We start from the raw sequence: 27,489 nt of genomic DNA on the forward strand, positions 1-27,489 counted from the left end.
CCGCGACTTCTCAGTAAACGATTCTTCTTTTTTGTCCCGGTGTTCCCTCGCATTCATCCACCTCGCAATATCACTGTTATTATCGCGAATTGAAATCCTGAAACTCTCGTGTGTAGGAATGAAGATTAAATGATTAATCCCGAGTTCCGGTAGTACAAATTGACGAGGGCGTGATTCGCGGATGAAAGTAATTTGGCCGGGCAAATAATCTCGTTGGTTTGGAGGTTTTCATAAAATTAAAAAAAAAAAAAATTAAAAAAAAAAAAGTATATACGAAACGATCATTACTCTCGTTTATTTTCGACCGCGGCGAATAAATAATTACGATAAAACGAAAAACACGATTTCAATTCCCCTTCAATTCCATGACAATAACGAGTCTGATGGATTAATTCATTAAAACCAATTAAAATCAATGGAAAATTATCGGAAAAGCGTAAATGAAATTAAATTATAAACCCTTAATTATTCGAACCTATTTCTCTTTGGTTAGTCAAAATAAATTCTTATTATTTGATGAATAAAATTGCATCATATTTGCACCCTGACAAAACCCCACAGTTTTTTAAAACAATTTATTTTCATGAAAATCACTGCGAGTACATCAATTATGCAAAATTGTTCATTTTCTTTTGTTCGCCTTAAAATGCCTTACAGGTTCAACGTATTTTCATTATTTAATGCAGATTGTATACGTAACAGGTTAATACTTCGCAGTGTATAATGTATCGCAGGATCAAGTATCGTTGAACGTAACGTTTATCATATGAGGCATATGCTCGTGCACGTGTGTGTTGTGTCTGTATTTATATATGGAAGCGCGTACGATACGTATTATCAGAGCATATGAGATTCCGACCTTTCGCGAAAGACCTCGCCCTTCGATGCTGCGTTTTCCTCGCTCCGGATAATTTGTGCAAATCGCTCGTTTCTTATTCAGAACACGCGTGTAAGAGAGCGCCTTGGAGGCAAAGAAAAAGCGAGAGAAGGAGACTGAGAGGAAGCCGAGGAGAGAAAGAGAGGAAAACATGGCTCCTGATTTGTTGGGTGGAGGGAAGGATGGCTCCGCTGATTCCTATTTTATGTTTACCGAATTGTGTCTGGATGTGTTTGTTTGTTGAATCTATTCGGTGTTCGAGGGACTGACTAGCCCGAAGATCGACGGAAACGAGCCAGAAAGAAAGGGAGGAATAAGAGAGCAGCGACGGTTTTTCTCGTTTCCTTTTTATTCCTTTGTTTTTCATGCAGATTCAACCCACTTTGTGTTTTCACAGCTATAACCTTCAGCACGTATCTCTCGAGAGGTCAATAAATTCTCATCGAGTGCTCAACGATTTCGCACTTTTTTCACTATTTTCACCCAATTTCAGCGTCAAGCCGCACACGAACGGAGATGCGACGGAGTTCGCGTGGGTTTACGATCGCTCGAGAACTCTTGTTCCATCGGAGAAATCATTTCACTGTCTTCCTAGAGCGTTCCATAGACGTTCCAACAACGGTTATAACTTCGTAATTACTGTCGAACTTCCGAACCGGATATCTCCATTTTCGGGGTATCGAGACGAAATCTCACTTTAGAACTCATCACCCGCGTATTTATTTCCGAAAATTCGTAGAACTGTTTTCCAAACACGAATTCCGCTGCCCGGGCGCACGACTGTTCGACGAATACACTCATAATTCTTGCTAAAATGTCATTTATAACCTCAAATTTTTCCAATAACGTACTTTTTTTTGCGTGATGTCGAGTCTTACGTATATTTCTGTAGTTTTATCATCGAGTGTACACCAAATTCTGTTTTATTGTACATCGTTTTATCTGATGTCGAATCCGTTGTAAGGTTTGTGTATGTTTGAATAATTTGCACCCGCGGCATTAGGGCCGTTTATTCCGAACTCGAATTCAAAGTTCGATATAAAAAACTGAGGATTTCAGTTCACTTTCAATCACGATTGTTAGCTGATTTCCGAATTTCATTTTGATTTTTTAATCGATAAAACGATAGGATTGAAAATATTATTGTATCTCAGCACAAATTTCCGGCGTGTTTTCGTGCGATGAGAAAATTATTATCGCCATTTTTATTATCAGCAAAGAATTCACGGTGCCCGAGGTAAGTGAAAAATTCGTAATTATTTTTTTTCGAATCAATACCAAATACAATGTATAATTATCATGATTAGGAAATTTTTATTAAAAATCGATATAATTAATCAATTGAAGGGCTGAATAAAAAAAAAATAAATAAATACAAAGAATAAAATAGGATATGTTTTCGATATTCCGTGTTTTTATGAATATTTTTGAAAAAATTGAAATCGATGAAACATGGAATGAGGGAAAAATCTATCGAAAGCTACGAAGATTCGATCAATTTGATTCGACTGTCGGGAGAAAGTAGTTCTTATTACATACTCGCATCAAAAACTTATGAACGACAGTGAATGAACATGAAACACAGATGTACGCGTGATAAACAATATAAAATAAATAATATTAGTTCATCGCAGTCACCAGCAGGGGGCAACAAAACTTGATTTCCCGCGCTGAAGCTACTCATTAGCGCCGCCCTGGTGCCGAATCGCGTGAACTAGTTTGAATATTCGCTGGAATAAAGCGAATAATGGATCACCAATTTTCTGAATTTAAATTCGTTACCGGCTTATCGGTTGACTCGACTCCGACCGATTGTTTTAATTATTCCACTTACTGATTTTAAGAACGTTTAATTTTCGACGAAGTTTTTGCTACACTTGTACGACTGATGTTGAAAATTCGTTAAAAAAAGTAACAAATAATCTATTTGACAATTATTCGATAACGTTGCACTTGTCAGAGTATCGAATGTTTGTATTTGAATAAAAAAAACGAACTTCTTCAAGTCCCACTTGGAGCAGCACTTGTCAGTACTCCACTCCGTAAATTGAACGAATAAGCGTGATTAAACTTCCCGGTAAATGGGATTAGTGCCGTCAAATGATCATAAATAAATCGTTCAAATTGATGGAAAGGAATGCTTATTGGAAACGATACTTTCGAAAAACGAAGAAAATAAAGGTCAAAATAATAACATAGAATCGGAAGAAAATCGGAAAACGCGATGCGTGACATGGCGAAAGTTGAATTGGGAATGCGGGTAGGGTTCGCCATCTGTGGAGAGAATTTTGAAGCCAGGCAGAGACAAGCCGCACACACAAAGGAAAGACTCGAGTCAAAACAGCTCCTGTATTGTTGGTAGTGGTGAGAAGGCTCCTGCTGGTTGAGAGAGAGAGAGACTGTGTGTCGACAATGGCCATCGCGCGACCCGGAGGGCTTGCGTGTGCATTTTAACCGTAAAACAGTTGTGAAAATAAAAAATCAAAAAGAGAAAAAAAATTGAAGGGTTGATAGAAGAGTACAAGTCAAACGTGAGAAATGTTAAGAGAGTGAGGCCGCAACTAAGAGAAAAAAATAGAGAGAGAAACATCGAGTATCGGGAGACGGGAACGCGCGAAGTGGGTGTTGTGAAATATCTCGTGTGGGAGCATGTGATTGCAACTGCGATAACGAATAAAAAAAAAATACAAAGAAATTGAAACAAAAGAGTTTAAAACAAGAAAGAAGTAAGAAAGAAAAAAGACCGGAACGCTGTGTGGTTACAAGTTGGCTGGAGGGAAACAACAAAAAAAAAACTTGAGTATCTCGTCGCGGAGTAGAGGCGCGCGCTCTCTCGAAACGCACGATTCCCTCCTCTGGCCCCGTGTGTTTTGTCCCGACGAACCGGGAGAAAGAAATCGAGTGAGAGTGAGTGAAAAAGAGCGAGTGAGAGAGAGAGAGAGGAGATATGTTCGCGAAACGATTCGACTTATAATGTTCTGGTATGGTTACTAAAATAGTTTGTTCAACTAAAAACTATTTAATTATTTCACTATTTTATTCATATCTGAGTGTTTTATAAAACAAGTGCATGAATAACGAGAGCGCTCTCTTGTTGCGTCGCCTGTACGAAAATATAACTCGGTACAAAACCGTCTATAAAAAAAGAATAAGTATATGTGTATATATATGTACACACACGCATATATACACTGTAGGTTAGGTTGGATAAGTTGAAAACTGGCATCGGTAAAGCTTTACTTTCTTTTTTTCTGTTTTTTTTTTCGCTTCTTTTCTCACGAAGATACACACACCGAGTGTTCGTGTATGCGCTTTTATAACTAAAGAGGACGCCATTTCCATCGAGTTTCACTATCGCGATACATTATCTCCGTTTTGCTCGTTCCCTCCCTCAAGAAAAAAATACATGTACGTGTGTGTGTGTATTATAAGTTTATAAGTATACACACATTCATATTTATATATATATATATCGAAATCTTGATCCATCCTCGCGTGTACTGTGCGCCGTGTATAAATACTCTTTTTTGTATGTATATATGTCCTCCCACGCGCATATGGCTTTTCGTGAACGTTCGCTCGTGCGCGCTCGTGTCAGCGTAAATTTGTACCCACGTTTAGAATTGTAAATAGATATTTTCCCATCCGCAACGTATTCGTATTTTGGGTTTTTTCTGCTTTTTACTTTTTTTTTTTTTTTACTATTCCCTGTACCTCCTTTTTTCTTTCGTCCGATTGACTTAAATGATGTCTGACAGTTGAACAATTCGGAATCCGGGCAACTGTCAAATCTGCTCAAAAGAACGCGTTATATTTTTGTTTTGAGAATATAAACTCATTATTACCAGTGTCATAAATTATGCAAATAGTTTTCGCATTTGACCCTCGACTGAAGAATTACGAGGTATTTTATTCGTGAATTATTAACGGTTGGGCATGTTTATTGGTGTCAGGTTCAGAAAGTGGAAAAAACTTCTTTTTTCATATGTGCTCAGTTATCTGAGAAACGAGATTTACAAAGTTTTGCTTACATGGTATTTGTGATTATTGAGACAATACGTGTATTCATTTTTTAAAATATTTTCATGAAAAGTTGAGAGATCTTATTGCCCGGCAACCGTGATAGATTTTTTAGTCTCCTACAATTTCTAAGGAATCATGAGAAGATCTTGAACGTGTGTCACAAACGTCTGTTTCATTTTGGGTGTTTTATGCAACAATTAAAAATGGTTTTATAGTTGGGTCGGAGTATCGAGTCACCATCGGATGTGCAAGTTGTTACACGGCCCGGCATGATAAAATAAGGGAACAGAACGGAGGAGATGAGCCATAATATAGCAGGCATGCCACCCTTTGCAAGGATGCCGCTAGGGGGTATGGGAATGGGTGTCGGGATGGGACCAAACGCGCCTCATCCGGAAACAAACGCCCATCCTCATCCTCCGCCGCCACCTCCAGCAGGCGCAAATCCCAAGAAAAAACGACGTACAAACGCAAATGTTGCTCAAGCAGCTCAGCCGCAACCTCCAACAGTACAGGTAAATTAGAAACTGTCTAAATCAATAAAACGCGCGTCGTGGATCGAAATAACATTGTAACTTTACAGGATTTACTACCACCGCCTTTGTCGGGTTATGGGGATACGATAGTAGCGAGTAATCCGTTTGACGATACACCGCCACAGTCCGCGCAAAACACAATGATGCACGGAGGATCGCCGCACATGCATCCTCATCATCCGCATCACATGGGTGGTCCGCCGATGAGGGGAATGAGTCCGTTGAGTTCCATAGGTGGAATGAGCCCGATGATTCCTCATAACATGGGAAACATGAGTCCAATGGGCAATTCACCGATGGGTAATCACATGAACCACATGGGTGGAATGTCACCGATAAATCATGCTCCCATAGGCGGTATGAGTCCGATGAATAGCATGGGACCGAATAACATGCCACCAGGACCAATGAACACAATGAACAATCACATGGGAATGGGCCACATGGGAAACAATCAGATGAGCGGTCCGCCCATGGGGAGTCCGATGAACAGTATGAACAGTGGTCCAATGGGTAGTCCTATGAACAATATGGGCCACAGTATGGGCAGTTCTATGGGAGGACCGCTCGGATCACCTATGAACAATATGCCTGGCAATAATCACAATCACATGAACAACGGACCTATGAATATGAACAATATGAATAGTCACATACCTCCGAACAGTCCGTTGAACGGTCCAACCACCATGAACAACGTCAATAGTCCTCTTAGTCATAACGGCTCGCAGCCACATCCCAATCACATGGGCAATAATCTTAGCAATATGGGACGACCGTTAAACGGCCCGATGACCACTATGAGTTCTATGGTCAACTCAAACATGAATATATCCGGACCTAACACGATAAGCAACATGAATATGGCCGGCCCTCCTATGAATAATATGTCCAATATGAACATTCCCCATCACAATCAAATGGGACACATGGGCGCTCCCATGGGCTCAATGTCCAGTAATATGAGCGGTGGACCACCTATCGGACATCCCATGAACATGGGTGGATCCCTACCTCCTCACGGCTTTCAGGGACCACCCGGCATGGGACCCAAACCTATGCCTGTCTCCGCTGGAAAGGTACGTTGCGTAATGGTACTCAATCTCACATCGTTCTGATACTGCGAAATTTTTTACTTTTACATGCTGCCTTGGGCTTTGAAAGTTGTGTGTACTTTTTTCCATGTTCGAAACCTTATTTTATTGCGTTTTCATTTTACAGATCTATCCTCCCAATCAACCGATGGTATTCAACTCACAAAACCCCAACGCTCCGCCCATTTATCCTTGTGGAATCTGTCACAAAGAGGTCCACGACAACGACCAGGGCATCCTCTGTGAATCTGGCTGCAACTTTTGGTTCCATCGGTTAGTATTCGATTGGTTAACGCGTTAAATCTTGCAAATTCAATCCTCAATGACTAGTTGGGATATAGCTCGATCACAAGATGATTCTACGAGTCAACTTGTGGCCTTATTATTTATAGTTTGAAACTCAATCGTTACAAGAGGCTCAGTGACATTGAGCGACAACGTTAACACACTCGTGAATTTTGAACTTTACAAATTCCTTATATTGAAATTAATTTATTTTTTGAAGCGTCCTCTGTAACAGTTACAGTTAATTGACAGTTGATGCGATCCGGTTGGTGATAGTGTTTAGCCGTAAGGTCAGTGACCATCCCTTTTAGTCGTTGAGGGTTAAATATTATACACATTTAATGATTTTCATCGTTTCGAAATGTAAAATTTAATTAGATCGAAATATCTCACTCAATTCATTATCTTGCAATTCTGAAGCTGTTCGAAGTTTACAAGTTTTTCTCATAGATCTAGTTTTGATCTGTCAAAACAATTATTTTTCAGAAATAGAAATTTTTTAAATTAAAATTCTGCTCAGCATTTCAGTAATTTACTTATATGATACTTACCTGATTTTTGAATGAAAAAATTGCAGAGGATGCTCGGGACTTTCGGAAGCAGCCTTTCAATTACTGACTCAAGAAGTTTATGCGGAATGGGTGTGTGATAAGTGTTTACAATCGAAAAACATACCTCTCGTGAAATTCAAGCCATAACGATCCTCGGTACGTCGTGAGTACGACGCACAAGTGACACTTTGTTAAAGTTTTTATAATATACTCTCAAGTACACGAAAACACTGATAATGCGAGCTCGTGTCAGGATTCGCACACACGTTTTTCTTCATATTTCTGTCGACGTAAAAATGCAAAGACTTTTCTCATATACACGAAAGAAAATTGACTGCAACTTGAAAAAAAAAAAAAAAAAAAAAAAAAAAACAAAGAAGAAAAAAAATATTACACACAAACACAGACACACGTGCGTTTTAATACGAAAAGTGCGAGCGCTCGTCGAAAGCGCATATTATATGGACCTACAGTGTTTGTTAAATAACTCTCTAGCTTTAAATTGTTGACATAAAGAGGAAGATGGATGAAACAGAAAAAAAAGAAGAGGAAACATGAAAATTATTAACATTCATCGAGTAGGCAAGTCCTCAAAAATTCATTTTGAATTGACTGTTTGAGAATCATTTTCGTTCCATCTTTTTTTGTTTTCACGCTCTTTCGACGCGTTGTTTTCTCAACTCTCCAAGGGTTCCGAGAACTAACGCACTCGTTAGCCATCTTATTTTGTATTTCGAATTCTCTCCGTCGAGTCTAATTATAATTGCCTACAAGATCGTTCCTTCAATCGATTAACATAATTGACGCAAATGAGAAATTTGAAGAATCGCTCGATCCCGGTGGTTTCTGCTTTTCCAATATTGTTATCTCATCGCCTCGCGTTTCTCAGTATTGGTTTTATTATTTAATTGGCAGCTATCGAAATAATCGATCGTGTGTTGTAAAACGCTTATGATTCAGTTGCGTCGAAACAGAAACTCAATTTTTAAAAACTTCGAATACATTTTCGTCCCAGTGACTCATACAATAAATCCATGGAAAAGACACAAACTATTAATTTATTGACAGTACTTACTTGAAAAGATCAAAACTTGGAAATGAAAATATTAATGATTTTTCGTTCGTCATTAACCTTTGGACGGCCGGGATTTGAAAGTTAAAGACGCCTTTTAAAAGTGCCCAAATTAGTGTCTGGAATCACGTAAAGTTCAGCCGATATATCGGTTCTCCGGTCCTCTAGAGCTTCGGAATAAATTACACATTTTCATGCCAACTATTTTATTTCATCGAAGTTTCACTACCCAACGAGATCACACGTGATATTTCTTCCTCGTATGAAACGAGTGTTTCCATTTTCCCCGGTATTTTTCGAATTCTTCCGGAAACGTTTGTCATTTTTGAAATATTCGTTTTCCGACTTTTCCTCGAGTCAGTATCTGGAAAACTATTCTCGTTCGTGTTAGAAAATTTTCTTTCGCTCCAACAAATTTTTGTCTCAAAAGCGTACGATTGAAAAAGTTGAGTGCTGATTCGACTGACTGGATCGCACGAGATGTTTTAACGATTAGAAGAAAATATTTAAAAAAAAAGCGGAATTGCTCTCGTTAGGAATAAGCTTTGATTGATTTTGTACGAAAATCTCGGATAGATTCGAAATGAAAAAAAAAAAAGAGGAGATAATTCCCGGAGCAGGTATTTTCCTCGTTTACTTTTCTTTTTTTGCGTAGCAGTTACGACCAATGTCCTAATATCGCAGGTTTTTTGTTGTTATTGTTTTAGTTATTTCATTTGACGGTTTAGAAATCCGCATAACATAATTCTCATACAAGTATTACAACGAAATATCCTTTTCGCGACGTCCGAACGTCCATTTTCTTTTATCTTTATTTCTCCTCGAATCGGACTCTTCTAATTATTCGTAAAAGTGAGAAAAAACTGTTTCGTTTTTCCCGAGTTTACTCCGGCTTTACGTCAAGAGTCACGAATAATCGAGAGCCAATAATTGTGTGTACAAAATCGTGATTATCTGGGTGCAAAAAAAGTTCATTTAATCGTGAAGTTTTCGTTCGAGTCGAAGCAATTAATTCACGTGGAGTTAAAGAAAACAAAAAAAAAACAAAAAAAACACGAAAAGCTTCTTCGAGACGAGTATTCATTAATTTTAACCGAGTTTACGCACGAAGTTTGATCATCATTTTAGATTAATCGTTTGTCGAGTTTTATTTATTTGGTCAATTTTGAGAATTCCTCAATTCCCATCGAACATTATCCCAGTTCCCCACCCCTATAATTAGTCAAACCTTTCGACTCGAGGTGTTGTCCTACTTTTTTTCCTTTTTTTTTTTAATCCTTTCGATGTAAGTTGTATATATATACATATATATTTGGCATTAACCACTGGCCTGAAATTTTAGCAATTCCTGAATTTTCATCGTGGCATTTTCTCGTACGATTGAAATATTAAAATCCCCTCAACTATTGTCCCCCCCCCCCCCCCCCTCCCCCGTCCTTAAACGCGTAAGAAAAATTATTTACTTACTCTCGCTTACACGATAGATACACAGAGGTGATTTGGAAATTCGAAAACAAACAAACAAGAATCTTCGTTATTATATCTTTTAAGCAAAAATTATCGCGCAACCCTTTATGTAAATATATTCATACATAATTAAGATTCTATACATATTTTTTTGTTTTTTTTTCTTCTTTTTTTTTTTTTTTAAATTTTTAATCACGAATGCGAAGCTTCGTATTTCGCAGTGAAAGAGAAAATGAAATAAAAAGGATTGTGAATCGACCACAGCTTCGTGTGGCACATTGTAAATAGAGCATCTTGCATCGTCTGACATTTAAAAAAATGTTTTGGTCAGTTTTTTTTTTTCGTCGAATCGGCGATAACAAAAGTGGTCAGAGCTGCACATCTTAAATTTTATTGACGATATAAATTGACAGACGAATGAGGATAGAGAGAATGAGAGAGAAAGAAGATTCGAAAGAATGACATTTTACACCCGCATGGGCATGAGTGTAGACACTAATGAGAAGGAAAAAACAAATAAACACAATCACATTGAGACGACACGCGGTTTTAATCATAAAAACGATCAATCCGATGAAAAAATTATTTAAGAAAACATTTGAATGAAAAATTGAAAATAAAATAAATACGCCGTACAATCAATTACCCTTTGATGCTAGAAATTCGAATACACGCACTCTCATCTACGAAATTGATCGAGAAATACCCGTACACACACACACCCACACACACACACCCATGGCCACGAAAACAAAACAAAAAATTGTTCATAGTTTATTTTTTATCATGTGAATACGAGATGAAGAAATGGAAACAAATATATATGTATCACCGATAGAAAAAAACGAAAAAATGGGGGAAAAAAAAAACACAAAAAACACAAAAACGAAAGAGTTGTTATACATTATAAAATACTATAACGATAATATGCGACATTTCTGTACATAAACAAAAAAAAAATAAGAAAACATAAAGATATCGAGGATCTGGTAAATACGAAGAATTTTTTTTTCTTACTACTACTTTCACTACGTTTTCTCCATCTATCGACTCTCTTTTCGATCATTTATTCATTCGTTTTTATTTAATACGAGCTTATCGTACATTCCATAACGCTTTATGTCCGCCGGCCTCAAACTTCCGTTTTTCAACATCGCCATGTAAATGTGCTCGAGAATTCCAGAACTCTTGATCAGGAAATCCCTCTGCGTTAGTAATTTTAGTCGCTCTCGTTCCTCCGATTCCGATATCGTCTCCGGCTCGAAAGACGAAACTGTGCTTTTCGATGTACTAACCACAGATTTTTGGGCCTTTTTTTATTGGGGAACGAACACAGAATTAGCAATCAGACTCGGAACGAATGTTTGAAAATAACTTTTTGATAATGTTGATTGAAAAAAAAACTGAAAATTCGACACAATTTTTGAACTTTTTAATCACTGAATTATACTTTTCTCATACAATGGGGTGGAGAATTAAGGGAATACCGCTGATCGAAGGTCGAAAAATGATTAAATCTCCGTGCAAATTATGGGAATTTGTTGTGAGTTCGTAAATTGAAATGATTGTTTGGTATTTTCGGTATTTGGCATTTCGAAAATCTCATTTTTATGTTGCTAAATAATTCGTTGGTAATAATTAAGTAAAATTTGAATTTATGGTAGACTCACGTTGGGCGTGGGAATTTCGTTGACAGGGCGTCTGTCAGTGTTCGAAATTGGTGGATTGAGTCGACTGCTCGTACCGCTGGGGCTCTCGAGTCCCAGTTTTTGTTCGCTCCATTTCCCCAAAATTCTCTTCGTCTCCGTGTTTTCCTTCATCTTCAATTTAGCGTTGAGCTGTTATACGAAGGTAAAAAAAGCAGTGAATAATCGAAGAAAATCGATCGGATTATCAGGTAAGAAAGTTTACGTCTATTTCGGCGCGTTGAATCGTCGCGGCTTCCTGTCTCGCCCTCGACGCAACGGTCTCCTGGAACATCGAAGTGCCGCTTTGCTTGAAAAAGACAACGTATTTTTCGCTGTCCGGGCCAGGATAAATACGACGAAAATTGCCCATGTGGCCGTCCTCCCATCTGTACTGTTCCTGGATCGGATCCTCCTCAATTTTCTCGCTCTTCGTCAAACCGACCGAGCTTTCAGTGGTGCTGCAACAATCAAATGGTTTCTCTGCAGCTTCGGATGCAGTTTTGAAGCTCCAGTCTACACCCAGAAAATCGTACTTCGGATTTATTCCGTGCAGCAATCGATCCCTCACGCGTCTTCTATCCTCCTCCATTATTTTGCGTTTATCACATTGATGGAAATTCAACATTTCGAATGTGTCGTTCAGCAACGATTCCTTGATGTCCTTGTCGATTTGGGCATCGGTGTGAAAACTTGGCGAGTGATTAACCTGGACGAATGCGTTGAATTTTATCAATTTCATTGTACCGAACAGCTTTGTTCGTCTTTTAAGGGGGCTCCTGCTGTTCGGGAATTCTTTTGTACTTTTTAAATATCTACATATTTATATATGTACTTTGAATGAGGACCCCCCTTTAAGGGGCTGAAAAGTTTCGTTTTGGATAAACCGCTCTACGCGAATGCTCGAAATCTTTCCGACTCAAATTCATGCAATTGCCATTGAAATTTCACTTCCTTCGACACACTCGATTTTCTCTAATTTACCTCGAGTAAATAAGGCTTGAGTTTCCAATCCAAGATTACGTCGAATCCGAGAATCTCGAAGCAGGCGTAAGTAAGATCGTGGGTGGGAAAGCACGTGTGATAACTGTGCTTCAATACAGGATAAGCAGCGATCACGGTTTTTATGATTATCTCATCGATTTTTCGCCACAATTCGTCGACGTCGAGATCCCTCGATTTCAGGCACTTGTTCAAGGTCGATATCTTCCTGTATCATTTCAGCTAACATAAACGTATTTATCGAAATAAAATAATCACGAGAAGCCTTTTTATTATTTTACGATTACCTCTTACTTCCGGTTTCCTCGTCGACTACGTACATGTGGCTGTGCTTATTCACCGAGTAATTCGTCAGGTGCATAAAAACGTTGGAAATATTGTGACCCGTTGGCTCTTTGTACCTGCTCGTTGCGAATCTGAAAGGTTTTTCATCTCATTTAAAAAACGAGCTTTGCAGGAATCCTCACCGAGCCGGAAACGTTTCCTCGTTTTATTGTTTTATCACCTTGCCAGACCATCGTTGTAGACGTAAATTCTCAGTGGATCGCAGGACGTTATGAGCGCGTAGACGCGGAGATCGAATTTCAAACCGTCCAACAAAAATGGCTGAAAGGTCGAATAATTTCTCAAGTTCGATATTTTCAACAAATGCTTCGCCCCCTTCTCGTGATGGAGCCGAATCGCTCTCACCTTGGACAGATAAACCTGGCAAATCATGCGATCGTAGGGCCTGACATCCTTCAAATTTTTCGTTATGTAAATTCCCTTTCCCTGGCATCCGGTTTCCGGTTTGATGATGAAAGTCTTGGATCGTCTCACTTTCGAATAAGCCACAGCATCCCCGTGGCTGAAAATAAGCCTCGAAATTATACGTTCCGCCGAAGCCTTCGACGGGCTCGAAGGACTCGCGTTACAATGTTTCTCACTCTGCTGGAAAGCACCAAGTTTTCGGAAAGAAATTATACTCCTTCGGGAATATTCGCAGCATCCGGTTGAGGTTTCGGGCCAATAAATCCTTCCTGCAGATCTCCGTCATCCCCGGGAAATGATTGACTTTTTGATATCGCTTCATGTCCTTTGCTCGCTCGATGCTTATGCTCAAATCCGTCCAATAAAGGTTCCAGTTACTGTCCTCCGCTACTTCGCGCATTCCGTAACGAGCGGCGACGCGACGGACCACTTCGTATTTACAATTGCTCGTGCATATCGACAAAAACCTGCGATTTAGAGTGGAAAAATTCACATTCAAGCTTCAGTGTCGACGACGAATGTCTAGATTTTTTACTCTCCGGACGGAAATCATTTTTTTCGGCTCCTAACCAAAAAAGTTATTCGAGCAAGAATTTTTGGCTGGAAGAACGATGAAGAACGAACCTTCGTTTCTTCTTTTTTCGCGGAAGCGGTTTAATCTCGTTATCCTGCGGTAATTTGATTATGGAAATAGAATTTTCCTCCTTTTTCTCGAATTCGTGAAAATTGACATTTGCGAATTCGTATTTGTTCCAATCGTGAATTTTCTTGTGTAAATATCTCGCGGTTTCCGGGTCATCGTCGATCCTGCGATGCTTCGATTTCCTCTGAGATCGAAACGGATTATCGTGCAGTTGTGCACTTATCACTTTTTTCGGCGTGTGATTTTGGCTTATCGAGGATTTATTATCTCCAGGAATACTCATCACCATAACTTTGCATTATTTTCATGAATCCGATGAATTTTATTTCACTGCTCGTCGGCATTACGTCACGGTAATATTGATTGATATAATTTGCAACATTCCCGGTGTCAAAATAACGGCCAAGACTTGTCCTCAATTCCGTAGTAAGTTTTTATGCTGCTCAAACGACTTGCCGTCGCCGACCACGATCCACTCGAATGAAAAGCCCACTTATTTAAATCCCCCCAAAAACAAATTCACCCGAGACTTTTCTTCCTCACTTTTGTCCACCACCTTCGACGACTTGAATTTCTCGGATATGCACTTGCCGAATACCGAAGAAATATTAACCGCGCGAGGGACATTTGAGGAATAACAAAAACGTAAAACGTGTGCTTTCAGTTATAATTAGATTCTATCACGAGCCTCGGGCACAAAACTCGTATTGCGACGAGACGCACGTACGTAATTATATCCTCGTGCATTTAATAGCCTTCAAGAATCACGGCATTATGCCTGAAATAGCGCATGTTAATCGTGTGTGCCAGTTTGTAGTTTCTTACTCTGTTGTTAATCTCTTTGGAACGTCAAAAGGTCTCTGCATATTCGTCGCGTCGTTGCACGACGTCGCAGCTTTTTGGGAGCTTAACACGAACGAAATAATTTCAACAATAATGACCGTCCGGCGAGGCTAGAATTTGTGGAGTCGAACAAAAATTGGATTTTTTCAATGTTGGATAATCCATTATCTGACGACCTTGTAACTCGGTTGACAATCGAATGTTTGGTGTTTTCGAAACTGTGCAGACTCTCGTTGCATCACTTTTCAAGTGTTGGGTCACTCGTCGTTATGAAATTTAGAAATAATCTGGCAGCAACAGACTCGATCTGATCGGCCAAGTTTATTCGAGAATCTCAGACAGACGAGAAAAACGTTTTTACAATAAATTTTAGAAAATCGTTGCTTTCGATGAGAAATTCTAATGAAAAATCGTTGTTTCAGAGCTTCGAAGATTGAGACTTTGGGTCGAGAGTGCTTTCTCTCAATATTTCTACGACGCGGAGTGCGCAACCCCAAAACACAGTGACCCCTGCTCCGCCGTGTCCATAATTGTGTATCACCTGAAAATTCGATGAATCATTTTAGATTTATCGAGGGATTCTCACGCGAAGGAGGGTTCGCGTAGTCACCTCAAAGATTTTTCCATCCTCGGTTGAGCGAGTTTCTTTTTCCACGCGAATTTTCGTCCTCTTCGGTCGGAGTCCGCACCAGTGTTTCACGACTTTGGAGTCCTGAACGAAAAAAACGATTTTCAAGCCCGAAGTTCACCCGAATCGTCAAGAAAACGAGTTCCGTTATCTCGACTGCTGTTATAATTCGTGATAAATCAAGTGACAAAATTACTTCAAGAGCTGGACTGATTCTCGAACACCCCTTCAGAATGAAGTTCGTTTCGGTCGCTCGAATATTCGTATCGTAATCATTCGGAGTCGCTGTTCCTCCGATTATAACGGTTTCGATACTGCAAACGAAGTGAAAAATCTTGAAAAATCACACTAAAACTCCCTCCAAAATGAGATTAAGTATTTTCTTTAATCAACCAGATCCAGCAAAGTTTCAGTCATCGAACAAATATTTTCATCAAAATATTTATTACTTGGGAATAATATAATTTCCAGGACTGTCTTCCTCAATGAAAACACCCAAAGCCCACGGTGCCTCGACCTGAAAAACGTCGATTCGCTCCGATGAATCATCGCCTGTAGTGAAAACCCGAAAGAAAAACAACACGAAGGAGTAAAACTAAGAAAGATGGAGAGGAAAAAAAGACGAAAAGTTTGATACCCTGGTTACTTGACCTCTGACAGGAAGGAGCGAGGTATCACTCGCGAGTTCTCGTGCACCGATGCCGCTGCAATTTATCACCGTGTCGTATCCCTTCTTCGCCAACTCGTCAAAACTATTGATCTTCATTTTTTGTATTATTCCACCAGCTGCGGCGAATTTTTTCATGAGCCAGGGTAAAAGTCGTGCTGGCTCGACGGTGTAAGTCACGAAGCGCATTCCGCCTCTGCATTGAAAATCTGTCCTTAATACAAGTTTTTGCAAAAGGTGGCATTAATGGCTCTCAAAAAAACGTGAAACTCTTGGAAGATTTTTCAATACTGTCGAATTTTCTAAATAAAAGAAACCGAAAAGCTTACAAATACTTTTGTCCAAAAAACTCGTTTCAATTTCAAGGGTTTTTTAAGACGCTACAGACAGTACAAATTTATTTTATTTATTGCGACATCATGGTACAATGTACGAAGACAATTTCCTGAATTTTTAAAACTCTGATATCAATTATTGACTCGACGGTAGCTGAGGCACTTTGGCAAAAAGTTCCGGTCAACAGTGCAAATCGAAATCTATTCGAACGATTTTTCCAAATCTGGCATGTTACACTTCCTCACTCAATTGATCAGGTATCTGCGAGAGATTTTTTCCAATTTTTCATAATTATTAATTTTACAATAACAAATGGGCTCATTTTTTTTAGGCAGAAATCAGTGTTTTCATTTCTAAGTGTCGTAAAAAATGCAAAAAAATCGAAAAAAAAAAAAAATCCTCTCCTAGAAATCTTGATCAATTGTGAAAGAAAACATCACACCAAATTTCAAAAGGATCGGTCGAGCAGATTTCCATTTATACTGTTCACAGACGGACAACTTTTTTCCGAACTCTGAAGATTTGCTACCATTGAGTTAATGATTGACGTTCGTGTTTTAAAAATTCGGGAATAATTGTTCATATATTGTAATATGACGTCACAACGAGTAAAATTAATTTGCTATTCCACCGTATAGACGTTACCCCGGCCTTAAAGGAGTCGAAACTTTTGACACGCGAATCACGTGAACGAATGGAGAAATTTGGAGACTTGTTTTGACGCCTTGGAACGAGAAAAATTGAATTAATGTTAATTAATATGAAATTTTGTACATCCAATCGTGAGAATTTAGTTTAATTGTGTAACGATCGAAGATTTTTCCGAAGGTTCATCGAGAGTGACGAAAATACTGAATTAGTTGATAAATTCATTGAGTAATAAACAAAAGTCACCTGTAATTTGTTTTGTGTTCGTCGCTCAATTTTTTTAGTTCTTCCTGGCTCAATTCGGCAGCTCCGTAAACTTCTGATTTCCACTCTGGCATTGCGAAGCCTTCCCCTCGCCTGACTCGGATCACGGGTATCAGGGAAAGGCCAATTTCCTGGGCGAGACCACGTTTCCAAAAATGTTCCAACCAGCGATGAGTGGCTCCGCCGTACCGGCTGGATTTCGGACAAATATTCAGGATGAAATGAGCAGCGAGCGAGAATTCGATCGGGGCGAGTTGCTGAAAATTTTTCTCAATTTTTCTGTAAATAATCGTCGATCGACCTCACGTGAATTCGGTAACAGGAGTATCGCCAATGATGAAAGGGCCCCAGAGTCCAGCGCTGCCGTCGCCAGTCGTGTCGGGTGTGAAAACGTCAGCGAAAATCGAAACACGAGATTTGGGAAAAGCTTTTTGTACGGCGACGGCCGAAGAGACGCCGATAACTCCGGCGCCGATGACCGCGATGTTCATAGTTTCTTCGCTCTCCGCCTTGTTTTCTCCTTCAAATACTTTCCCCACTCGAACCTCTCAAAAAATCGGGCTGTTCGACTCGACGAAAACGTCTCGACTCTGCAAACGCGCTCTTCACTCCAAGAGCTCTCAACCTCGACTATTAATCTCGAATTCGCGTACTGATAACGTTGAACTGACGATACAAGTGAAAAAGTGAGAAACAAAGAGAAAAACGGCCGCTCGGAGAGACGGAGTGAAAGGTCACGTGACTGATGCTCTCGAGATTCATCATACTTTCGCTTGCAAACACACAACATCATGGCTCTCCTTGCACTCGATTTCTCACGATATCGCATATTCGGGGCATAATCCCATTTCAAGTGACAGGGCTATTATGCTAGAATATGGGAATCGTTTTGTTGAGTTACGAATATCGAAGCTTGAGTCGAACGAACGTTCAGTTTCCGGAATATCAAACGTTCCGATGATTTCACGACGCACCCAAGTTCTCATCATTATGCGAAGCAATATTTGCACTTCGCTAATCGATAAACGGGGCATAATCCTTCAAATGAATAACAAAAAGGCTTTATACTCTGCTTACCGATAGCGAAATACAATTTTTCATTTTTTACCGACGATTTCCTTCGACGTCAGTAAATGTTCCCAACTCCTTCTCATTCCTCAATAAAAAAAACACTACTTTGAATAGTTTTATATTCACTTTTTAGCTTGCAACTGTCAACTGTTGAGAGTGACGAATTTCTCGAGTTTTTTTGCAACACCAAACGTTACGTTCTTACGTTGAAATTCTTGGACGAGAATAAAAACAAAAAATTCAAGTCCTTCGACTCGACGGTTGGAGGCTCGATCGCATCACTGAAGCTCATTCATTCTTCGCGCGACGATCGAGAAGGCCCTCTCGGTCAAGAGTTTTGTATATAAAATGCATTGTTGCTTTATGATGCCTCGTTGATAGCTCGTGTTTATTAACACGATATCCGAGCGGTTTAGACATAATAAAGTCCGGAAACGCGACGAAGGCTACCTCCGTGAGAGTTATATCACGGTTTTGAAACGCAAGCCTCACAGCTGTAGGGCCTTCGAAGACGATCCTTTAAATATTTCACTAATTGGATCGAAGTCGTATTCCGTCGTGTGCTTATCGCTTTTTTTCCTCGTACAAGCTTTTCGTGTACTTCAGTATACAATTTGGTGAACGATGAAAAAAATGCTGTTGAAAGTTGCATGCTCAGGTTAGAATTTTCGGAGAATTTTACGAAACAATTTCAACATCAATTCGAATTATCGAACGAAAAATAAATGTAGTTTCCTCCTGGTTTTTCGAGTGTTTTTTTTTCGTTTTTTATTACAATCGAAGCAGCAATTCCCATGACGATAATTGACAGAATTCTTGTATCGTTATCGGAATGGCAATATCTGATTGTCGTTGCGACAGGGTGGTCGGAGCAACGAGAAGCTCACCGCGATCGTGACGTTTCGTCGTTGCTAACCGTTTCGGATAGCAGACACCGAGTTTCGAATGAAGGAGCAAGAGAAACGGGGAGAGAGTGAGAGAAATTCAGAATTTTTGTTATCGGAGACCACGCTACAGAAGCGAGTGTTCGTTGCAGATCATTATCGATAAAGTTATAAATACCCTTTCAAGATATATGCTAATTATTTACGTATTTTTTCGTATAAAAATGAATTTTTCGAGTTGCCACGCTCATGTGAACGCAGGGAGTTACAATTCATTGTTGAGAAATAAAAAAAAAGCAAATATTTAGGTGTCGAGTCATTTTTTCGGTGAAATAAAATTATTCGACTGCTCGAACGAATATTCTTTTTATGATCGAAGTTACTGTTTATTAGTATTTACATTCAAGTCGGATGGTCGGATTTGTATAGGTTTCATAACTTTATACATATAATGTTATTGCTTATTTTAATAGTACCGGAATAAATTCTGAGAAAAATGAGCGTTGGAACACTTTCTTCGAATTGGGCGTGTCAAACAAAACGCCCGAAATCACTGTGAAGTCGTACTTTATACAAATCGTTGAAGGTGACTTGATCGTAAAGGTAAACACTGTAACACACAAGATGTGCATAAACGTTACGGTGGACCTGTATATAGTGAGCCGAAAAGGAGTTTTTGAACTCGTTTTTATCGAACAGAACAGCATAACACTCAAGAAACGCACCCCCTGTTTACAATTTTATTTTTTAGCTGTAGAAATTTATGGCTGTACTAAATTTGGGGTCAAATTCTTTTTCAAACGGTCCAAACGGTCCCAACAGTCTTTGTCTGTTGACGAATGAAGGTTATGAAATCTTGTAGTGTTTTCGGTGTGATAGAGTTCACTCATTTTTTAATTCACACAAATTTTTACTGTGTTACTCATCTGTGAAATGATAGAGGAAACAATTCGACGGGAGTGTAATGAGGAACACAATGGATTCTGACGAGTGTTTAGTATAAATAGCAACGGAATAACTGCATCGAAGAAATTGAATTTTCAATTCAAGAATGATGGTGCAGAAAACTTTCGTGATCATCAATGACAAATTGAGGGGTAAATATCGCATAATGATACAAATATTTGGTAGTTTCTTGTTTTCTAGTCTGACAAATATTTTTATTGGAGTTTGAACATCACACATCAGTTTGATCGAAATGTTTACATTGAGTTTGAAAAGTGATCCATGATCCGTTGCAGCAAGACTTTCCCTTGTTCATCTCTCTTCAGTACCGGCGGAGTCAAGATAAAATTCCCTAGTATATGTAGTTTATTCTTCCCCTTGTCGTTGTCGTTCGGTCGGCTCGGTCGGCTGCTCTTCTTCTTTTCTCCCCACACGGAAAATACTACACTGTTATATTTTCGATTCGAGAGATTTAGAGGTTATATTTCCTCCTCTCGATTCGAGCAATTATTAACTACGATTCTGAACATAAATAAAAGGTTTTTCTGTTTTTTCATCATATCCACATCGAAATGAGATTAACTACTGAACTCTTTGTTCGGTGGCATCGGGAGTCAGTGAAATATTCAAATTTGCCGGATCGATATATAAAACGTGCCATGGAACAAGTAAGATATTTCAAAAACTAATACTTCCTGTCATATATCATTTATAGTTTTCTCTATAATCAATTCTTCAAATACGTACTTGTAATAATTGCCATTTGAAAGTATTTACTTGAGGAGGAACTCTGATAAAACTTTTTCATTGTCCGGGATATTTGAAGTCGCTGAGAACTGAAACAAAGTATGGAATGTGTTTCTCATCGAGAAGATAGCTTTTCAAAATCATGCCTCAACTGTCCAAGTTACAAGATACTTCATGCCCAATCATTTTCTTGGAGATTTTAGGTTCCGTGTCTTTCTCAGGAATTAATACCGATTAAAAATTTTCCTTCAGGTTTATTGGAAAACACCAAACAAACCTAACTATTTGCCTCGTACGGTTGAGCGCAAAAAATTTTTCTTCAATACCTCTCGCCCATGGGAGAGGAAATTTTATTTCCATAATGCACCAGGAACTATGAGACAGACAATTCATGTTCAACCTATAAAAGATTGGAGTTTCTTTCGAGGAGACAAAGTAAGCAGTCTGAAATGATTCACCATAGCCTTTGGTTCAATAACTTACTTCCAATTGTGATTTGAGTTTAGATTCTCAAATATTGAAACAAAATTTATGTTAGTAATAAGAAAATAAATCATTTTACTGTAATGAGGAAGTAGCTATTATAAGTATTATAGTGAAAGTTATTTTTATTTGAAAATTGAATGAATATACAGGCTAATTGAATATTTTTAATCATGGTAGGTTGAGATTTTGGTAGGAGATGACAAGGGCAAACAAGGTAAAGTGACACAAATCATAGCGGAAAGGAATTGGGTTTACGTTGAAGGTTTGCACACTCGTTTGCATCGTATGGGTAAAGAGGAAAACTTCCCTGGTATTTACATTAAACAAGAAATGCCTTTGTGCGTTTTAAATGATATTAAACTGGTGGACCCAAGTGATAGGTTAGTATCGAATTTATTGCTTTTCAGAATAATTTTTGCGGCACGACTGATCCTTTTAATGAAAAAATTTCATTTTCTGATCATTATTGAATAGTAAGGCAACCGATGTGGAATGGCGTTACACAATTGAGGGCGATCGTGTCAGGGTTTCAACAAGAACTGGCAGAATAATACCCATTCCGGTATCAGACAATGAAACCATAGATTACAAGCTCCCTCATCTGTACAATGATAAACCTAAAGACACCTTGAAAGCGGATGTTGAAGAGATTACCTTCGAGGTAAAAATGTTGACACAATATACGACAAACAAATTACGGGGAATTAAACGAATTATTAAATCGTATTATACGTAATAAATTTGCAAATGCTTTATTATTGTTCAAAGAACGATTCCTATGAGCAATACTAGACAATAACTTTTTCTAATGATTCTTTTTCAAAAACAATTTGTCTAAAGTATCAAAGATGTCTCAATATTTCATTCCGATTTCAGAGTTTTTAAATTCTGATATCTCCAAATTTTGTCTGCAAAACATGTAATCATTCTTTAACGTCAAAATTCCGGTGTACTGACACAGTTTTCGTAATTATTTTTCAGCCTGTGTTGAAAACCTTCGAGATGGACATAATGGATAAAATGGGAATAAAGGAAGACCGAATTCCAAAGAAGTACTATTGGTATTAATTTGAAAATTGTAAGAAAGTTAACTTTGATTTTATCCAAAATAATAATAATTTGTGTAGTTTACACAACATTTTTTTCTCCATTCTCGTCCTCTTTATAAGTACGTGAAACGAAGCCATAAAAAAATATCCTCAAAATCGTTCGAAGGAAATAGTGAAAAATATCCCAACTCAAAAAACTTTGCGTTGCCATAAATGATTTATTCCGAGAAGAAAGCTACATGAAAATTTCTTTCGTGTACAAACCAAGAAAGGATACAAAAAAATATTGTTATTTCGATCAAGCGATTACGTGGTAATAATAAAATAATAATAATAATTATTATTATAAGAATAATAACAATATCAATAATACATAAATGTTACACTGACTTAAATTAAACAGAAAAAAACTATTGAATCATAATGTGGCATATTTAGCGAAAAACAAAAGGAAGAACAAAAAAAAAATTGTTTGCACCGATAGTTGAGTTTTTGAGGCCAAATATCGCTATACAAACAGACAAACGCACACACGTATCACAGGACGATATAATAATATAATTCACATAATTTGCTCGTTCAGCTCCTGATGAAGTTCCGGACGAATGAAGATTTCTTATAAATTTAAATACTCCAATAACAATAATTCGTATCTATTACATTTAGCAACATATTATTTATATTAATTTACGGGATGAGTCAGGATTTTTCATTTATCGTAGTCGCGCCCATCGAATGCATATTTTTCATGCTCTTTTTCGTCTCTTCTCATCAATCCTCTCTACATATATACAATTCAATAAAAAGCTCTGAAGCATTAGTAAACAAAAAAGAAAGAAATGCAAAAGTTACAAAAATCAATCGCACGTTAGGAAGGGCGGAATATGAGACTCGAATACCCAAGTACGAATGGGATTTGTGATGTTGAAAAGTTGAAGAAAAATTACAAATTTTCGTACGGATAATTATCAATTTTTTTCTTCACATTCGATTACTTATTTCAGGATATTTCTGTAATGCCTTAGGTCCACACGCATATTTTTATAAATATAAATAGTATATAAATTATTGCACTGCCAGTATTATTGTAGGACAAAGTACACATAAAGTACATGAAAAAACGAATGGAGGACATCATTCGAACGAAGCTAATCTTTTTATCTGAAAAACAACAAATTTTACGATCTTTGACATCGATTTTTCCAAGGTTTCAGAATAGTTCGAATATTCTTGATGTTACACTGGAAAAATAGATTTTTTTGGCACTTCTTTGCAGCAGAAAATTTTTCTATTGCTGCTCATATGAATGATGTCCATCACGAAATTGAGATAAAAGTTTATGGCCATTTCCACGTAGGGACTTTTTTTTCGAGTACGCTCTTTCGATAGATTTTTTTTTGTTTTTTTTTGTTTTTTAACAAATTAGGAAAAGACCTCTCGGGCCTTAAACCGTAACCAATTAACAACATTTTATATTTACAATAACACTTTATATCTGTAAAGCTACTCAGCTAACGCTTTCATTAAGCTTCTCATTCATTCATTCATTCGTATAGTTATTTATTCATATATATATATATATTTTTATTAAATAATATATATAAATAAATAAATGACTACCATTCACGATGACTTTGTGGCAGGGTGCCTGACTAGGAGATTTGCTTCCCCATCGCTCAGCTTTTTCATCAATGACCAAGCCTCGATTCTCGTCATTCGCGTTACGTCCACCCCATTCACTTCGATCAACTGATCGCCGGCTGTCAGGGAAGCAGTTTTCTCAGCAGCACCTCCTGCATGACGAAAAATTGAAAAATTATTAGATTTTTTTCATTTAATCGATGACGATCCAATTGAATTTTTGAATTCTCGTTGACTCGACCGTATCTGCGATGACGAAAATGATCGCAAATTATTTAGACTCGACGATTCGATGGAAATTGTGATTTTTTGAATCGACGCGAGATTAATGAGAATTCGACAGAAGTTTCAACTCTTCGATCTTGGAGGATAAAAAAATTTAGTTTCGCGAGAACTGACCGGTGAATATTTTTTTGATAACCAACGGGCGGTCCCCGAGCGGACTGTCGCATCCTCCCGCTAAACTGAAACCGAGACCCGCACCGTCCTTGAATATGGTTACCCGCGTTGGCGGACCCCACGCAGTTTCGTCGAAAGTTCCGCACATTTCGGATCCTGTAAAAACATCGAGCGGAGACGCTGAAATTAATTTTTTTCCTCCATTCATCGGAGATCCGACAAATTTATTTATATTTAGAATATAAAAATGCCTCCAACTCGAACAGGAATAATTTGATGATTTTGTCTGATTTTACCTTCAACTATAGTTTCGACGCTTTCAGTTCTCGAACGAAGTCGTGGGCCGTCATCGAACCTGGACCTCGAGACAACGAGCACGACTTCGGATCTGGGTTGTTTGAGAACAGCCAAGCTCTCTCGATGACTGAGCCCTCTGGTGCTTCGTCCATTGATGCTGAGGATACGATCGCCTCGTTGAACGCGACCGTCTTTGTCAGCGATGGAATGTCCGAGGACGCGGTGGACAGTGATTTCTTTAGCTTCGCAGTCGACGCCTCCAGCGAGCGTAATTCCGACACTGCCATGCGGATTTTCTTTGTGCAAAAGTACAACGATCACTTCGTGATTGCCACGAGAGTCTTCGAGGGCATTAGCCTCTTCGACGAGCTGGGCAAGTTCCTGTTGGGATATGAGGCTCGTTGAACTCGCGAGAGAACTGATGCTGCCGAATTGTTCGCCATTGAATTTTTCCGGATCGTGGGCGCTGGAGCGAGTCGTGTCTTCGACGCTGCTGTCGAGACTGGGGAATCGGTGATGGGAAACGATTGCTGGATGGTTGTTGGCGACGATCGTGGATCCGCCCATGGACTCGGTTCTCTCGAGAGCTTTCTTCATGTCGGTAACACTGGCGCTCCGTCTCCCGAGGGTCCGTTGAGTCGGAATTTTGGAGATTCTTGAGTTGGCGTTTAATCTCGCCGATTCGTCAACGACGTCGACTGATTTGCTCAGTTTTTCTGGCATCGGTATTTTCGACACGAAAGATTTATCCTCGCTCGAGGTCCAAGCGGTTTCTCCGAGACTCGGGCGCCCGTTGTTGCTCCTGGGCAACGTCGCAGGTGGAAATTTGGCCGGTGGGCTCGCGGTCTTCGCGACGTTCGAATCAGCCGAATTTTCATTATGCAAAAAAGTTTTTTCCTCCGTTTTTTTCCCGACTAAAATGTCTTCCAGGCTCATTTGTCTGGAGGAGCGACCGAAGCTGCGATCCTCCAGATTAATCGGCGCCCTGGACCGACTTTTCGTCGTCAACGTTGTCAAAAGATCTTCGTTTATCGAGTCCACTATCGACTCCTTCGTGCTCGTCAGACTCTGGCTTTTCTGCAGTACGCGAGTCTCAATTTTCTCACCGTTTTTCTCTTGCTCCACGCTCTTGTTCCACGTTCGTGTACCGCTCGTGAGACTCGTGTTTTCCACGTTGTTCGAAGATTGACTGCGATTTTTCAACGGCGGCGGCGGCGGCGGCGACGAGTCCAAACTGGAAGAATGTTTTTTCGCGTGTTCCAATCGCGTTCTCGGTACTTCGGACATGAGTGCTTTGGCCTCCGAGCGAACCCACATTTTGAGGCCATTGGAAGCCTCCGTGAGGTTCGAATCGGTTGAATCGTCTTCCGAATTAGCGACCTTCGTTTCCACAGTTTCCGCAACTTTTCTCATTTGAAGGCTCTTCCTTCTCAGCTGATCCTGTTGTCGTTCCTCCTCGAAGCTTTCGGTGATTTCTATATAAGCAATTTTGACGTCTTTCCTGTTGAGCAGGCCGGCAGTGCCGTTACGACAGGCTCCATTCTCTTGTGCCAAACTCGACATCGGTAATTCTTCGTCGTTGGAAAACTTGCGTTGAATCAACGGCGAGCCGTTGAGGTCCCGGCCGCTTCTGCATCTGGCAGAGGCCAAAATATTTTTTCGATTAATAGCTTCGACGCTTTGGGGCTTGAGCACCCGACGTGAAAGTGATTCAGCGCTGGCCTGCGAGCCGGAAGTGAGCGTCGAGGAGCTGCCGCTGCTGCAATTAGTTTCCGTACTGCTCGAGCGTTTCAGAGCTTGTCTCTGGGGGATGTGAGAATTTCGGGGACTGACCTCCGGAAGGGGGGACCTCGCGTTTGGACTTCCACAGCTGCTGCTTCCGCTCGACGACCTCTCCGAGTTCGAGTACGTTCTCTCGTTGTACAAAACCGGTCTTGCCAAGTGCTGCATCCTCATTTCCGGACGTATCGAGGTCTCTTTGCTCGAGCAGTGTCTCGCTGGCACATCCATTATTAACGAAGTGTGATAAGATCTTTCGGAAGATAAGCTCGAACGTTCGGAAGGCACGGGGGAAGTCGGCGGACTGAAACCTCGGGAAATGCTGCTCTGCGAGCTGCTCACCGCTGAGTCATTGTCCGAATCGTCGTAATCTCCGCGTATCTTTCGCTGCAACGGCCTTGAACGATTCCTCATTGTTTCCGGTGACACACTCGTCGAAGACACGAACTCGAAACTGTAATCGCTCCTCGTTGGGCTGCATATACTTTCCAAACTTTTTGGCGGCTCCGCGCTCATCCCCGAGTAACCTTGGACCGGGCTCCCTCGTGCCGTCGACGTCGGAGTGTTCGACACCGAAGAATTACTCGTCGACGTTCCGTAAACGGCCAAACTCTTTCGCTTGAACGCTGGCGAATATTTGGACATTATCTGCGGTGCTGGCATCTTGAACGACGTTGTTGCCTTCATCGGTAAACTCGTCGTACTCGCGTTACTCGCCAATGAACTTTGCGATCCCCATTTGTCCTGGATACTCGATTTTGGTAACTGTGGACAGAATTTCGTTACTGCGTTTCGCCTTTCCGTGTCAACCCGAACGTGT

General features: G+C 39.6%; 5 protein-coding genes across 10 annotated transcripts in view; 2 read left to right on the plus strand and 3 right to left on the minus strand.

The window, feature by feature from the left end:
* Nucleotides 1-3,231: 3,231 nt before the first annotated feature.
* On the plus strand, nucleotides 3,232-10,899 carry LOC122413080 (protein pygopus-like). 3 transcript variants are annotated; one of them, XM_043423186.1, is made up of 5 exons: nucleotides 3,232-3,858; nucleotides 5,116-5,415; nucleotides 5,484-6,515; nucleotides 6,658-6,803; nucleotides 7,393-10,899. In XM_043423186.1, exons 2-5 carry the CDS (start codon nucleotides 5,200-5,202, stop codon nucleotides 7,511-7,513), a joined length of 1,515 nt encoding a protein of 504 aa, XP_043279121.1. In that variant the 5' UTR covers nucleotides 3,232-3,858; nucleotides 5,116-5,199; the 3' UTR covers nucleotides 7,514-10,899. The 3 variants fall into 3 exon arrangements, with proteins under 3 accessions (XP_043279121.1, XP_043279123.1, XP_043279122.1); XM_043423188.1 differs by lacking the exon at nucleotides 3,232-3,858 and adding an exon at nucleotides 4,098-4,285; XM_043423187.1 differs by lacking the exon at nucleotides 3,232-3,858 and adding an exon at nucleotides 4,401-4,781.
* Nucleotides 10,900-10,960: 61 nt separating this feature from the next.
* Nucleotides 10,961-14,632, minus strand: LOC122413078 (tubulin polyglutamylase TTLL13-like). Of its 2 annotated transcripts, none has more exons than XM_043423185.1 (10): nucleotides 13,967-14,632; nucleotides 13,534-13,809; nucleotides 13,283-13,439; nucleotides 13,098-13,198; nucleotides 12,880-13,008; nucleotides 12,575-12,800; nucleotides 12,127-12,299; nucleotides 11,817-12,051; nucleotides 11,576-11,743; nucleotides 10,961-11,215 (listed from the first exon to the last, which is right to left on the minus strand). In XM_043423185.1, the coding sequence occupies exons 1-10, from the start codon at nucleotides 14,272-14,274 to the stop codon at nucleotides 10,976-10,978; spliced, it is 2,013 nt and encodes a 670-aa protein (XP_043279120.1). In that variant the 5' UTR covers nucleotides 14,275-14,632; the 3' UTR covers nucleotides 10,961-10,975. The 2 variants fall into 2 exon arrangements, with proteins under 2 accessions (XP_043279120.1, XP_043279119.1); XM_043423184.1 differs by having other exon boundaries at nucleotides 13,519-13,809; nucleotides 13,967-14,631.
* Nucleotides 14,633-15,130: 498 nt separating this feature from the next.
* Nucleotides 15,131-18,011, minus strand: Daao2 (D-amino acid oxidase 2). 2 transcript variants are annotated; one of them, XM_043423189.1, is made up of 7 exons: nucleotides 17,678-18,011; nucleotides 17,354-17,563; nucleotides 16,108-16,319; nucleotides 15,906-16,008; nucleotides 15,653-15,770; nucleotides 15,439-15,540; nucleotides 15,131-15,369 (listed from the first exon to the last, which is right to left on the minus strand). In XM_043423189.1, exons 1-7 carry the CDS (start codon nucleotides 17,860-17,862, stop codon nucleotides 15,247-15,249), a joined length of 1,053 nt encoding a protein of 350 aa, XP_043279124.1. In that variant the 5' UTR covers nucleotides 17,863-18,011; the 3' UTR covers nucleotides 15,131-15,246. The 2 variants fall into 2 exon arrangements, with proteins under 2 accessions (XP_043279124.1, XP_043279126.1); XM_043423191.1 differs by having other exon boundaries at nucleotides 15,906-15,973; nucleotides 16,094-16,319; nucleotides 17,678-18,010.
* A 2,673-nt stretch (nucleotides 18,012-20,684) lies between these two features.
* On the plus strand, nucleotides 20,685-22,635 carry mRpL24 (mitochondrial ribosomal protein L24). Its single transcript, XM_043422947.1, has 5 exons — nucleotides 20,685-20,939; nucleotides 21,271-21,453; nucleotides 21,682-21,884; nucleotides 21,979-22,165; nucleotides 22,486-22,635. The coding sequence occupies exons 1-5, from the start codon at nucleotides 20,844-20,846 to the stop codon at nucleotides 22,570-22,572; spliced, it is 756 nt and encodes a 251-aa protein (XP_043278882.1). The 5' UTR covers nucleotides 20,685-20,843; the 3' UTR covers nucleotides 22,573-22,635.
* Nucleotides 22,636-22,751: 116 nt separating this feature from the next.
* The window catches only part of LOC122412945 (probable serine/threonine-protein kinase DDB_G0282963), a 40,939-nt gene continuing 36,201 nt past the window's right edge, over nucleotides 22,752-27,489 (minus strand). For both annotated transcript variants that reach the window (XM_043422946.1, XM_043422945.1), the window contains exons 8-10: nucleotides 24,890-27,434; nucleotides 24,594-24,749; nucleotides 22,752-24,346 (exon numbers count right to left, since the gene is read on the minus strand). In XM_043422946.1, the coding sequence (XP_043278881.1) occupies nucleotides 24,177-24,346; nucleotides 24,594-24,749; nucleotides 24,890-27,434 (2,871 nt within the window). In that variant the 3' untranslated portion in view covers nucleotides 22,752-24,176. The remainder of the gene's footprint in view (nucleotides 24,347-24,593; nucleotides 24,750-24,889; nucleotides 27,435-27,489) is intronic.

Source organism: Venturia canescens, chromosome 7, assembly GCF_019457755.1.
Source record: "Venturia canescens isolate UGA chromosome 7, ASM1945775v1, whole genome shotgun sequence".
Classification (NCBI taxonomy): Eukaryota; Metazoa; Arthropoda; class Insecta; order Hymenoptera; family Ichneumonidae; genus Venturia; species Venturia canescens.